The sequence below is a fragment of the Anabrus simplex genome, chromosome 5, assembly GCF_040414725.1.
Source record: "Anabrus simplex isolate iqAnaSimp1 chromosome 5, ASM4041472v1, whole genome shotgun sequence".
Classification (NCBI taxonomy): Eukaryota; Metazoa; Arthropoda; class Insecta; order Orthoptera; family Tettigoniidae; genus Anabrus; species Anabrus simplex.
Genome location: NC_090269.1, coordinates 256542076 through 256557357, shown reverse-complemented (window position 1 = coordinate 256557357; position 15282 = coordinate 256542076). Strand labels below are relative to the sequence as shown.

The window sequence follows — 15282 nt, the reverse complement described above, 5'->3', positions numbered from 1 at the left end:
TCCACTTCTATTATAACGTCTAAATTTCAAAAAGTCATTGTCTAAGAAGCCTTTCTCGTGGACAGTCAAGATTTTCTTCTGATGATGCAGAGCACAGTTCTCTGCGAAACGTAAAGATTTTAACTTTATTTTCTTGACACGGCATAAGCCCGAAAGCCTATACAGTATCATGTCTATAAGTATGGGCCGTGAAAGCATCAATGGCAACAATACACACGTAATTTGCAACTGTTAACTATTTCATTGCAAGTGGAAAAAAGGTGTTTCTAAAATCAGCAGTCTGTATCCTGTTCTACAGCGATTGCCTACCTGAAGCGACTCTTCCACCGGAATGTGTCCTAGGTGAGGAACATGGTTATCTGCAGTTTCATTCTATCAGGAGAATTTCAATCAAGTAAAAGAAGTAGTTACAAAACTTTAAGATGATGGTGTATCCATCAAGATGTGAATTTCATCCATACGCATTTTTCTTCACTTCCGAGAACCATTAAGAGTTTAGAACTACTGATGCATTCTTCCATAATTCATTTGAAATCTTTTAGAAAGCAGCTTCTTCAATGAATTCCATTCAAGGTAAAATTGGAAAGAAAATTAAATGCAAGTTAGAGAAGGTGATAAACTCGAATGCTGGACTAAAGAAGTCAGTACTTGAATGGAATCAGGGTGTCTTTGCCAGATGAATGTTCGGAACCTTTGGTGCCAGTGTATAAATTTTGTCCCATCACTTCAGTTGATGTAGAAAGGTTATTCTCGGCCTATAAACTTATTTGACAGACAACTGGCGTAATTTGTCTTCAGAAAACATTGAAAAACTTGCAGTTTATCTATTGTGATGCTTCTTTCTCCATTGAATGATACAAGTGTGAAGTGAGTGAATAAAAATTGGCTTATTCTTAAGTGCATATTTTTTCAGTTTTTAACGCATATTTTCTACATTTTTAGTGCATAATTGCATGCATATTTTTATCGTTTTTAGTGCATGAAGATCCGGTACCTGGTTAGAATGGGCCAGTGACCTAGTTGTTAGGCCCCTTTAAACAACAAGCCTAGTTATCTCACTAAGAACTTTATTCTGATCAATTCTTGTGGTCTCTGTTATGCTTGTGTAACAGTACTCATAGGTATGTGACAAAGAGTAGAATATGGTTTCAAATCCTACTTTTCCTTACTTTTTCTTCTCCACTTCAGATATCTAATGGAATGGCTTTTTTCTTCAAATCACAGTCAACCATCGTCAATTGTAGCTCTATATACACTTACAAACGCACTGTTAACAGCTGGCTCAGTCAACTAGAAAATGAAACTCGGGAAAGTAAGGAATTTCAAGTTACCCAATTGCAACAGTCAAGTTTTAGGGAGGAAGGGGGTCTGAGATTGCTCTTGGTAAACTGTCAAAATGTAGTAAATAAGCAATTAACATTCGGTACATTGATGGAATTTTATGAGATTAATGTGGTGATAGGAGTGGAATCATGGTTGAGAGAAGGGATGGGTAATAGAGAAGTATATCCAGAAGGTTATACAGTCTATTGTAGAGACCAAGGAGATAAAATGGGAGCATGGGTGTTTATTCTGGTGAAGGAAACTTATTGCTCACATGAATGGTTTACGGATGAAAGGGATGAAATATTAGGGATAAAATTAGTTTGTGGTAATATGAAGGAAGTGGGAATTATAGGAACATATAGGCCTGGAAGAGAGGAAAGAAACATGGAAATATTTGAGAAAATAGTAGATTATACTCATAAAAACAATAATAATGATATGGTAATAATTGTGGGAGATCTAAACTTGCCTGAAGTTGAATGGAATGGAGCTGCAAGTGAAGCCCATGAACAGAAACTGGCAAATATGTTAATTTGGGAGGGAGGTTTTACACAAGTAGTACAAGCACCAACTCATCTCAATAACTTACTAGATGTATTCCTGATTAAACCATGGGAAATTGTTGATAAAACTGAGGTAATTGAAGGAATAGGTGACTATAAGGCTGTAATAATGGATGAGGACTGGTAGCAAAAAGGCTTAATAAGAGGGTTACACAAGAAGAAATCGTTCAAAAAAACTAAAGTTGATGAATTCGGGACTTGCATTGAATCACAATTCAGTTGTTGGATAAGTGAAGGGAGTAATGTAGATACACTTTGGGCAAACTTTAAAGGAATCATTTGGGAAAGAGAGAAGAGATTTGTACCTGGTAAGAAGGGTAAAATGACCTTAGACCCTGTTTATTATACCAGGGCAATAAGAAAATTAAAAAAGAAAATGTAGAATAGTAAACACGAAAATCAAAGAGGTTAAAGGGAATAGAGAAAACTAGAAAACAGTTAATGGGGGAACTTAATAGAGTGAACAAGGAAGCAAAAGAGAATTACATGAATGGCATACTTCATGAGGGTAATGACCATAAAGGGAAATGGAAAAAGCTGTATTCATATATTAGAAATCAAACTCTCACAATGGTAGCAGAAGGGGGTGAACACTTTTTAACAGATATTGAGAAAGCAAATCTATTTATTAGGGAATTCATTGATTCACTAGAAGATTGTCAGGAGTTGGAAACTTAAACAGAAGATAGAGAGGGAGAGAAACATAAGGAAACAAGAAGCTTTTCATTCATAAATGAGGATATTTTCAGAGAAATCCAACTGCTTCAGCAAGGAAAAGCAGCAGGGAGTGATTAAATTACTGGGGAGGTATTAAAGACAATGGGGTGTTAAGTGCCTTATTTAAAATTGCTCTTTGACTATATCATAAATAATAGTGTAATACCAAAGGAATGGAAAGAATTTATAATAATACCAATTTATAAAGGAAAGGGTAATAAAAGGAAACTTGAGAACTATAGACCAGTTAGCCTGACCAGTGAAGTTTGTAAAATACTGGAGAGTTTAATAGCAAAGTACATCAGAGGGGTATGTGAAGTTAAAAATTATTTCATGAGGAGTCAGTATGGTTTTAGAAAGAAATTTTCTTGTGAGGCACAACTCGTGGGATTTCAGCAGGACTTGTCAGATCAGTTGGATTAAGGAGGCCAGTTGGATTGCATAGCCATAGATCTTTCCAAAGCATTTGACAGAGTGGAATATGGAATATTATTAAAAAAACTGGAGGGAATAGGATTGAACATAAGGGTTACACATTGGATAAGAACATTTCTAAATTCAAGAGTTCAGAAAGTCAAAGTAGGAAACCAAGTATAACAGGAAGTAAAAGTTTGAAAGGGAATTGCACAGGGAAGTATAATGGTCCATTACTTTTCTTAATATATACGCACACGATTTAGGGAACGATATAACATTAAAAATAAGATTGTATGCAGATGCCGGGTGAGTTGGCTGTGCGGCTAGGGGCACGCACCTGTGAGCTTGCATCCGGGAGATAGTGGGTTCGAACCCCACTGTCGGTAGCCCTGAAGATGGTTTTCCGTGGTTTCCCATTTTCACACCAGGCAAATGCTGGTGCTGTACCTTAGTTAAGGCCATGGCCGCTTCCTTCCCACTTCTAGGCCTTTCCTATCCCATCATCGCCATAAGGCCTATCTGTGTTGGTGCGACGTAAAGAAAGTTTTGCAAGCTGTCCACTTCATGGCCGTATCGATGAGTATAATCAACAAATTAATCTAAAAAGCCACCTAATCGATACTTTATTTCTTTTGCCTTTGGCAAACTTAAAAATACATTAACAAACACAGTACATGTTTCGACCACTTAGTGGTCATCTTCAGCTGTATATAAAAAAATCTTAGATGATAACATTTAAAAGCAAGCACATTGGATCTTAAAACTATATCCCATGGGAATCCAAAAACTATTGTTCTAGATGCTTTAAATGAAATGGAAGATGGGGGGGGGGGGGGTATTGGGGGTAAGGAGATTTATGTGAATGATACTTAAACTACAGTATCGTTTACGATTGTGTTTAAAAACTTAAATGATGGAAAACATATTTAAAATATTTAAAAGCATCTATGGTAAAATTCTTTTTGATAACATTAGGTGGCGTGAATAAAAAGTTTGTGTTTGTAATAATCTTCAGGCATTTGTGAGAAAATAATAACCTAATTAAAATTCGCGTCTGTGGTGATGTTAAACACTTTGTTTTTAATAAACATACTTTAAAATATTCTAAAGTGTCTATGGTAAGGCACTTATTCAAAAACACTTGTGCTTGAATGAGAGTTTATGTCATATGCACCAGTCTTCAGGTATTTATTGTTTATATTTAATAACTTCCTCGAGTGATATTCTTGTGGTTAAAAAGGCTGTGTTGACTGTTTAACTTCCGAGAATTGCTCTTCGGAATGTGATGAAAGAAATTGTGTTAGTCGTTTAACTTGCTAAAACCCTGTGGTGGCTTCTGTTATATAAATGGCGATCTGATTCGGGCAGCTTGCCTCGCGATCTGTAACCAGCAGGAGATCGTAATATATTAAAATATGACATTTGATAAAAGTAAAAAGCTCCGAATTCTAAATAGATAGCGGGAAGATATTTGTATTCGAGATTGCGTGGCCTTGACTTACCTTATCTGGCAAATGTTTAATCCGCGTTGCCTTGGAGAACTGCCTTCGTGCACGACCTAGTGTGATAGCGGTGTGACATGGTCTGATTGTTCGTGGAATATTCCGGAGAAAGGGGAAGTAGAGTTGTGTTGTCATCTAGTACGTCTTGTGAGGGGGGAGGGATTACTGGTTGTGTTTCAGTGACGTCGTGTTCGAGTATTTAATTTGTTTGTCTTGTTTGTTTACTGTTTACCATTTCCACGTATTTACTGAATTGTTCGTATAGGAGGTTTTTTTGGTTCGTTCCGTTAAGATTGCGTTCCCTGTTCTCTAGTTTATCGAGAGTAATGTGGATGTTTTCTAGATTATTCATTAAACTTCCTTTATTAATCCTACTGATAATTTGGAGATCTTGTCTGATGTTAGTGAAATTGTGATTTGCCTCCTTCATATGAGCTCCCATAGCAGGGTATCTTCTGTATTTCTCTGCATTAACATGTTCCTGATATCTAATTAAAAGCTCCTCCCAGATTGCCCCACGTATGTTTTTTTGCACTGGGTACATGTCAGTCTGTAAATGCCAGATTCCTGGAATTCGTCATCTTTAAGTTTATTGACTTTATTGTGATTAAAAAATCTGTGTTTTGTATTGTTGTTGGTTGAGAAAGCTATTTTGGTATTGTGCTTCTTAAACAAATTCGTGATTTCATAAATCCTCGGGTTATTAAAGGTGAATTTGACGTATTTCTTTGCATTCTCCGATTGTTGCTTTAGTTTAATTTGTTGATATTTGCACTTAGTAATGATTTTGTTAATGAATTTCAAACTGAAACCGTTATGTAAGGCTTGTTGACGAATGAAAGATAGTTCCTTCTTTCTGTCTGTATCTGTTAACGGGATTTCAAAGGCCCTGTTGACGAAACCGTAGTAGGCGGATTTCTTTTGTGAAGTGGGATGTAAAGAATCGCTTTTAATTGTAGTCGGTGTAAAAGTGGGTTTTCTGTGTATTTTAAACTGGAAATGGTTGTTTATCCGAATTGTTTGAATATCTAGAAAATTGAGTGAACCTTCTTCTTCTTCTTCCGCTGTAAATTTAATGTTTGTGTCTAAAGTATTCAAGGTATTTAGAATACTTTGACTGTCATTAAGTTCTTTGTTTATAATGACAAAAGTATCGTCAACAAAGCGTACCCAGAAATCTAGTCCTTTAATGTGGCCTACTATCTGAGTGTATTCCAAGTGATCAAGGTATATGTTAGCTAAAATTCTGGAGGCCGGTGCTCCCATAGGTAGTCCGTCTTGCTGATAAATTTTATTATTAAAAGAAAAGAAATTATGGTTCAATACGAATTCCAGGATAGTTATGAAGTTTTCTATTTCAGGTTTACTGATGTGTTTGTGGTCTAATAAATTAGTTTTTATAATCTTGATAGTGTCTTTTATAGGAATGTTCGTATACATGTCTTTAATGTTGAAGGAACTTGTTACGTGAGAACAAGTTAATTTGAAATCTTTAGCGGCCTTACAAAACTCCTTAGAGTTTTTTATCGAGGTTTTGGTATAAAAAACATAGTTTTGGGACATAAACTTATGAATAAATTGGAGGCTTTGTACGTAGGACTTTTCCGAAAATTAATTACTGGTCTAATAGGTACGTCCTTTTTATGTAATTTAGGCATAGCTCTTGCCTTAGGAAGTCCAGGGTTCATATTTATGAGTTTGTGGACTTCTTGGTCATTTAAAAGGAAGGTGCATTGCTTCAGTATTCCTTTCAAATTCCTTTGGATTTTTAGGGTGGGGTCTTTCTCAATTACCTTAAACTTGTTACTATTGAAAAAAGTTTGTTTTCTTAATGTATTCGGTTTCATTTAATATTACCACTGTTCCTCCTTTGTCGGCTTTTGTTATAACTACGTCGTTTTGCCTAATTTTACGCTGAAGATCCTTCTCCCGATTAAGGAAGGATTTCTTCCTATACATAAATTTGATTTCTCTTTTAAGCCATAGACGGTTAACTGTTTTCTGGGTTGAAATTTGGAATACTGAGCGTATACTGTTTCTTTGTGTCCCTTGTAAGAATTTAGGAACCAGGTTGTTAATCAAACATTCTTTCAGGAATGTTATATCTGTTTTTAGCAAGTTAAACGACTAACACAATTTCTTTTATCACATTCCGAAGAGCAATTCTCGGAAGTTAAACAGTCAACACGGCCTTTTAACCACAAGAATATCACTCAAGGAAGTTATTAAATATAAACAATAAATACCTGAAGACTGGTGCATATGACATAAACTCTCATTCAAGCACAAGTGTTTTTGAATAAGTGCCTTACCATAGACACTTCAGAATATTTTAAAGTATGTTTATTAAAAACAAAGTGTTTAACATCACCACAGACGTGAATTTTAATTAAGTTATTATTTTCTCACAAATGCCTGAAGATTATTACAAACACAAACTTTTTATTCACGCCACCTAATGTTATCAAAAAGAATTTTACCATAGACGCTTTTAAATATTTTAAATATGTTTTTAAACACAATTGTAAATGATACTGTAGTTTAAGTATCATTCACATAAATCTCCTTACCCCCCCCCATCTTCCATTTCATTTAAAGCATCTAGAACAATAGTTTTTGGATTCCCATGGGATATAGAGTTTTAAGATCCAATGTGCTTGCTTTTAAATGTTATCATCTAAGATTTTTTTATATACAGCTGAAGATGACCACTAAGTGGTCGAAACATGTACTGTGTTTGTTAATGTATTTTTAAGTTTGCCAAAGGCAAAAGAAATAAAGTATCGATTGGGTGGCTTTTTAGATTAATTTGTTGATTGTAAAGAAAGTTGTAAAAAAAAGACATAATTGTTTATAGGGAAATAAATAACATTGAGGATTGTTCACAATTACAAAGGGACCTTGACAGTATCCAACAATGGGTTGAAGAGAATAATATGAAGGTTAATGGAGGCAAATCAACTGTTACAACATTTACGTACAGGAGCTTTAAAACTGAATTTAGGTATACTTTGATGAGGTAATTGTTCCAAAAGCTGGCTAGTGCAAATACTTCGGTGTGAGATTTGAAACTTATTTGCACTGGAAGGGTCATGTTAATGACATAGTTGGGAAAGCATGCAGATCATTACATGTCATAATGAAATGGCGTATGGCTTGTAGTGCTGGGAGTATCCGAGGACATGTTCGGCTCGCCAGGTACAGGTCTTTCGATTTGACGCCCGTAGGCGACCTGCATGTTGTGATGAGGATAAAATGATGATGAAGACACACACACCCAACCTCCGTGCCAGCAAAATTAACCAATGATGGTTACAATTTCCGACCCTGCCGGGAATTGAACCCATGACCCCTGTGACCAAAGGCCAGCACGCTAACCATTTAGCCATGGAGCCAGACACATGTCATAATGAGGCTGCTTAAAGGATGCAACAAAGAATTAAAAGAGAAAAGTTACTTAAGTATAGTTTGTCCATTATTGGAATATGCAAACAGTGTTTGGGATCCTCACCAGGAATAGATGGCATGCAGAGGGAAGCGGCAAGATTTGTAACAGGATTTCAGGAGAAAAGGTAGTGTATCGGAAATGTTAGAGAAACTTTGGTGGGAAACTTTAAGTAAGAGAAGGGAGAAAACTAGACTTACAGGATTATATAGGGCCTATACAGGAGAGAAAACATGGAGGGAAATCCGTGAGAGGCTTCAGTTGGAAAAATAATTACATCGGCAGGGCTGACCACAAGTATAAAATTAAAGGGATTTTAGCAGAAGTGATTGGGGTAAATTTTCATTCATTGGGAAGGGCATGAAGAAGTGGAACAGTTTACCAGGGGGGAAGGGTTTGATCCTTTTCCAAAAAAAAAATCTGCACAGATATTCAAGAAAAGAATAAACAGCAGCAGAGAAAAAAAAAGAAATGTTAGTGGGCATTCGACCTGTGCAGGTTTTTGTAAATAAAGAATTTTTGTGAATAAATTAATTCCATCCTCTGATCTGTGGAGGACAGCCAAAGTAGCGGACTGCCTGTAGGGGTGAAGTGCAGTGGGGACTTCGAGGGGGGGGGGCCCTGGGACAGCTACGGTAGCTGTGAAGGCCCTTCAGGAACTCTGAAAAGTGGTGGCAAAGGGGATTCTGTTTAAGACGCAACAGATTGTTATGCTTGTTAGGTACCAAATGAGAACAAAAAAAAAAAGGCAATGTAAATTTAAATATAGCAGTTTTATAGTATTATTTGAAGTAATTCCATGTAATGTATGTGAGTTGATTATGTTTGTAAGTACAGAAGATATTATGAATAGAATTTTGTAAATATTGTAAATTTATTAAGGATTAGCTGTTTGCTTAATAATAAAATTGTGAGTGTAAATTGTATAATACTGTATTTTAGGAAAATGTCTTCTTCTCTTGTTAATTTAACATTTAGTGCTGGTTAATAATGTATTTTTATGTACCATTTGCCACCGATATAGACACCTCATTTGCAAATAAAGTGATTTTGATTTGACACCACAGAAACTTTGAGTACATTACTAGTTCTACAAATAAGATGGTACTGTGTAGTTTTTAATCCTGAAAAATAAGTGTTCCTTTTTGTATAAAATCTTTTAAATTATGCTTATTCTTGGAAGTTCTTCAATACATATGTAATCCTATTTATATATTTCTTTGTCCTTTCCCTACTGTCAAAATTCCTGTAATTTCTTTGTCTCTGCAGCAATTTGGAATGTTGACGAGTGCCTGCATGGCAGAGATTGGAGCACGAGCCTCTGACTTGCTGAGCAAAAAGCAGCAGCATGTTATTTTGCTGTGTGCCAGCCAGATTGCAAAGTGTTTGCATTGGTTACGAATAGCTCTCATTGGTAAAGTGGAAGATATGCAGGTACTTACTGATGTTTTGATTTTTTTTTTTTTTTTTTTTGGTGATTAGATTAAATTATGATTTTTCATTACCAGTAAGTTTTGAATTTTTGCCTTTTATTATTATGAAGGTTCTCAGAATGATTGTTGGTCGATGAGTCCAAAACAGACAAGTCTGTTAAACAGAATACCTAATCATAAATAAGGTCTCAGGGAAAAACATGTTTAAACATATCAAAAGCAAAAAAATTGCTGTGTTTTGATTCTTCTACAGACTTGCAAGATTTTACTCTGCATTGAAGTTTATGACAGAGCCTGCAAATATCAGATTGTGGTGGTTTGAGGGAAGGATTAGAAAACTCTTCTTTGTACATTCTGAAATAAAATAACACTGAACAATTTGTTTTTGTAGATAGATAAAACATGACATTTTATTAATTTTATGATATGTATTAATTTATTGATGTCTTTCAGGTTTTAATTGCATGCTTAATTGAACCTTTATATACAGGCTAAATTCATTTGATATTTTGCAATAGTTTTAGGAATTCCTGTTTATTATGATGAAAAGTTATGAAAATAATTAAAATTTTAATTCTAATGCTCTTTCTCTTTGCAGTAAAGTACTTATTTAGTTTATTAGCAGTTTTTATAAGGTGTAATAAAGTGACAAATTTATTGCTGCAGGCCATGTAAACACACGACGAAAAAGCTTTAAAAGTTTCTGTAGACGAAAAGTGCGTGGCTGTTTGAATAAAACTTAGTATGCAAAGCCAATACTGCACACCCTTTCATGCTGCTATATCAATCGTTTAAGATTTCAAATGGGTTCATACAAAGCTGATTATAAAATACGTAGTGTGTTTACGGCGTTCTTGAGCAGGCGACCGGGAAGTTCCCCGCTGCCGCAACACACTGCCCACAGGATTCAGTTCCTGCCCAGTTACGCGTACGGCACCAACAGGTACGAGAATCGGTGAAGAAACACAGAGCTCAGAAAAAAACTTCAGGGTTTATCAACAGTTACTTCCTGTAACACAACCATCAACATCAATTGCAGAGCTGAGGACGCCAACGTTTGGTTATAAATGCAAACAAACATTGGGGAAAGCTGAAAAGCATTCGCTTTGCAGGAAACTCTGTACGGATTTTTTGAGTACGGATGTATGGATTTTGAGTATGTTTTACGGTTTTACTGATGAACATCGTTATTATACAGATTTTGAATATCTACGCTTGTTTTCGCTTTCTGCGTCCAAATCAGATTTGTTTGACTTTCGATAGTAGCAGAAATTCAACCGGTAAATGTATCGATAATCACATTATCGATTATCATCGTGCTTTTGTCACCTGTTCGACCTTAAATGCTAATTCATTCACTCTTCACTGAGATGTTCCCAGACAAGTAGCAGGCTGTGATTTTGAAGAAAAAAAATAAGTGAAAATTAGCAAGCTGTGAATTTATCTATAACTTTAGTAACTGCGTTTGTGCTTCGTATCAGTTGAAAGGCTTTGTTTATGTGTGGGTATGAGGTTATGAGTAACATTGGCAGTTGTTCTGAAACTTGTGGAATTGTGTGACGAATTTGTAAGCGATTTAGAATTTTTAGTGGTGTTCGTAATGAGTTCAACTATGAAACAATATTATCAGACTTTTAGGGAGACAAATTCTACTGAATTTCCTTGTTTTATACGATCATGGAAAGGCAAAACATTCGCATTCTGTTCCATGTGCTCGTGTGATATAAACGTTCCTCACAGATTATAATCTATCAGCTTCATTGTCTGTATTGATGAATGAAGAATGCAGGTATGAAGAATGAGATTTCCACCTAATCAGTACTTTATTACAAAATGTTTAAAGTTATCTACATTGAAACAGTACCGGTTTCGACCTGTAAAAAGGTCATCATCAGCTGTTGATGAACCTGCTTAATAGCGATTGTACATAAAACATTACTAAAACTAATTTAACAAGAATGCCTTATTCTAATATAATATTACTATTAAGATATATACATATGGTACAATATGGGGCTTAGACTCGTTGGAGTTCCATTCAAAAATCTGTGCTGTTGCCAACATTATGTCAAACAATATACATATATACATATGGTGCAATAAAGGGCTTTGGCTTGCTGGAGTCCCTTGAATGCCACACACTCCAGAAATTGTATAACAGAGGTTGAAAATACAGTTCCTATAGAATAGAGGATCACTGAGGTTTCGGTGTCAAGTTGAAACGTCTATGCAGCATGTTGGCACTGAGACCAACCGTTGTGAATACACAATCAAGGTGCTTTGTTGGGCCGCAATTTTGCGGGGAGCGTAATCGACTGAGGTTCTGTAGCTTGTTTATTCTTAGTGTATGATGTTGCTGATAAATACTAGTTTCCAGGTTCCTGGGCACAAATGCAAGTGTGAAGAGGGGAACTCTATCAACCTTTCTTTAATTTCAAAACTTCATCCATAGCATGACATGCCTCAACAAGGAACCTGGAAACTAATATTTATCAGCAACATCATACACTAAGAATGAACAAGCTACAGAACCTCAGTCGATTACGCTCCCCGCAAAATTGCGGCCCAACAAAGCACCTTGATTGTGTATTCACAGCGGTTGGTCTCAGTGCCAACATGCTGCATAGACGTTTCAACTTGACACCGAAACCTCAGTGATCCTCTATTCTATAGGAACTGTATTTTCAACCTCTGTTATACAATTTTTGGAGTGTGTGGCATTCAAGGGACTCCAGCAAGCCAAAGCCCTTTATTGCACCATATGTATATATGTATATTGTTTGACATAATGTTGGCAACAGCACAGATTTTTGAATGGAACTCCAACGAGTCTAAGCCCCATATTGTACCATATGTATATATCTTAATAGTAATATTATATTAGAATAAGGCATTCTTGTTAAATTAGTTTTAGTAATGTTTTATGTACAATCGCTATTAAGCAGGTTCACCAACAGCTGATGATGACCTTTTTACAGGTTGAAACCGGTACTGTTTCAATGTAGATAACTTTAAACATTTTGTAATAAAGTATTGATTAAGTGGAAATCTCATTCTTCATACTTGCGTTCCTCACAGAGGTAGAACAGAATTAGTAAATCACATTGAATCTGTTAAACACGTCTCCAATACAAAATTTAAGGATGGCAGTCAGAAAATTAATTCGTTTTTTACCTCTTCTGGAGCCGACCTTGATATAGTAAGAGTGGAATGTTTGTTCACTTCATTTTTAATTGAACATAATATCCCATTATTTAGGTGCTGCTGATCATGCTGGTGCTCTGTTTAGGAAAATGTTTTCAGGTCCAGAAATTGCAAAAAAAATATGGCGGTGGTCGTCTGAAAACCACACACATTTTGAAAGAAATGGCTACGGATTCAAGAAGTGAACTCGTTGGTTACATGCAACGTGAACCATTTTCTTTAGATACAAATGGGAACAATAATAGTAAAGCCAAGCTTTACCCTATTTTTGTCACCTGTTTTGTGGCAAAGGAGGAAAAGATAGCTCAGTGTTGTCTGTCTCAGGCTTGGTGGGTGATTCAACGGGACGTAATGTTGGTAATTTCACAGTTAGAGTATTTCAAAATACCAATTCAAAATTGTGCAGTGTTCTGTTCCGACAATACTCCAGTCATGATTGGAAAGAAGAATGCTGTTTTAAGGAAAGCACAGTCATCTGTCTTTGTACTGGGTTGGCATTTGATTAACTTGGCTGCTGAGAAAGGTGCAAGCACTTTGCCTGTTTAAGTTGATGAACTATTAGTTAACATCTTCTATTATTTAGAAAAGAGTTGTAAGAGGAAGGAATGCCTTAAGAAATTCCAAGAGCTTCACAACAAGGAAACAAAGAAGATACTAAAACATGTTTGCACAAGATGGCTATTGTCAGGAAGGTGTCTGCAGAGGCTGTTAGAGCAATGGGATCCACTACTGGGTTTCTTTAAAGATGAGGTGCTTGTTAATGCTCAGTGTACATCAACTACTAGTGTAACATAATTTACGATCCCAAAAGCCGAGCCTGGTAATTCCAAAGACCATGTAAAGAGTTAAGCTACTGTGTCGTGAGAATGGATCACTCTCAAACGATTTACATTGTGGCTCAATATCTGACTCTCCTGTGCTAATAATAATAATAATAATAATCGTATGGCCTCAGCTACCGTGTGCAGACATTTTGATCTGACGCCATCTGGCTGTCTGCTCGTCAATTTCGACGTTCCGTTTTACTCTAGGTCCGCTAGATGGCAGACAGAGTAAACCGGATCTCTCTTGGGCGTCTATGGCTGAGATTTAATTAATTTTGTCGGGTAAATACCAAATGTATCACCAGAGATCTTTTACATGCCGACATCGTACGACATGGAGTGTCGAATGGACTTTTGTCCGCCCTTCAAAAATCCGACTACCTCTGCTGGGTTTGATCTTGGGATCCGGAGTCCAACACTCTACCACGGATCCACAGAGGCAGCTGTGCTAAAGAATAAGAACATTATTCAAAATTGTGAAGAAATTATTTTTATGGTTCTGTCATCAGGCTTAAATAAGGTATACTGTGCCTTCCTTTATGCTGTCATTCCTTTATTTGAGAATCGCACTTCTTCACTTCAGAGTGCTTCTCCTCACATTCTTAAACTGCTAGAACTAATGACAAACCTGTTAAAGTAGCTGCTTTCCAGATTTGTTAAACCAAAAGTTATCAAAAGTTCCCTTTTATTAAAAGTTCCGTACCATTCTATTGAGAATCAGAGAGACAATGATGAGCTTCTGCACAGCATGTGATTATATTATTAACAAGTTCCCTCTCACTGATGAAGTACTGAAACATGCAAAGGTTGCAGATGTTTTGAAAATTGAAGATGCCCAGTTTTCTTCTGTACAATTCTTTATAGAAAGATTTCCATCATTGCTGCCAAGGAAGGACAGTGAGTCGGTTGAGGATGCAATGAATGTGCTTCAGAACCAATTTGTAGCTCTTCAGGTTGATGGCTGTGCTCCTGTTGAGAGTGAGAATCTGACAGACGACACCAAATGGGCTCGCTTGATGAACATTTGTGGAGCTGATGGTGTTCCTAAGTATAATAGGATATCCAGGCTCATTCTTTCTGTTCTGACTCTACCACACAGCAATACTGAGTGTGAATGTGTGTTCAGCTTGGTGAAAAAGAACCAGAATCAGTTTAGGTTCTCAATGTCAAATGAAATTCTGGATTCTATTTCTGTTTTGAAAATCAGAAGTACTGGTCCATATTACTTGAGTTGGTTTTCTCCAGAATTTCTGAAGAAAGCAAAGAAAGCTACTCATCTCATCTGTCCTCTTCAACCTGTGATGGATAATAGCCTGCATACTGTGAACTTGACAGAAGTTTGTAAATAAGTGTACATGTTAGTTTAATTTTGACGGTGACATTCATATTGTGACCTGCAAGATTAAAGTGCAGAAAAACACTGTTTTGTGTACTGTGTGAACTGTTCCCAGTGTTGAGTGAAAACAGATGACCCCTCATAAAGATGTAACTTTGTGAAAGTATTTAATTTCAGAGGTGTATTTGACTTGTATTAGTATTGTTTGTAATCTTCCCCTCTTGCCGTCCTTTTCCACTATGTCTCAAGAATTTGCAATGCATGCGCGTTTAGGATCTTCTGGATTTCTCTTCTTGAAAGTTGGCAGGTATGCTTTTCCTCTCAGTTGTGCGGTTATTGTAACTACAGAACTTCTTCATGTGGGCATGATCCCAGGACATGTGCAAAGGTTTCTATCTCTCTCTGTGGCATCGCCTACAGAGATTACCATCCCGGGACTTCCCTGGAATGGATCAAACGGTGGAGATATTGGCAGTCATTTGAATGGCCTATTGCAATGAAAGTCCATTGTGATT

General features: G+C 36.4%; 1 protein-coding gene across 1 annotated transcript in view; it reads left to right on the top strand.

The window, feature by feature from the left end:
- LOC136874813 (serendipity locus protein alpha) overlaps positions 1-15282 on the top strand; it is a 176022-nt gene that overhangs the window by 37570 nt on the left and 123170 nt on the right. Inside the window, exon 4 of the mRNA XM_067148489.2 lies at positions 9240-9404. Within this exon, the coding sequence (XP_067004590.2) occupies positions 9240-9404 (165 nt within the window). The remainder of the gene's footprint in view (positions 1-9239; positions 9405-15282) is intronic.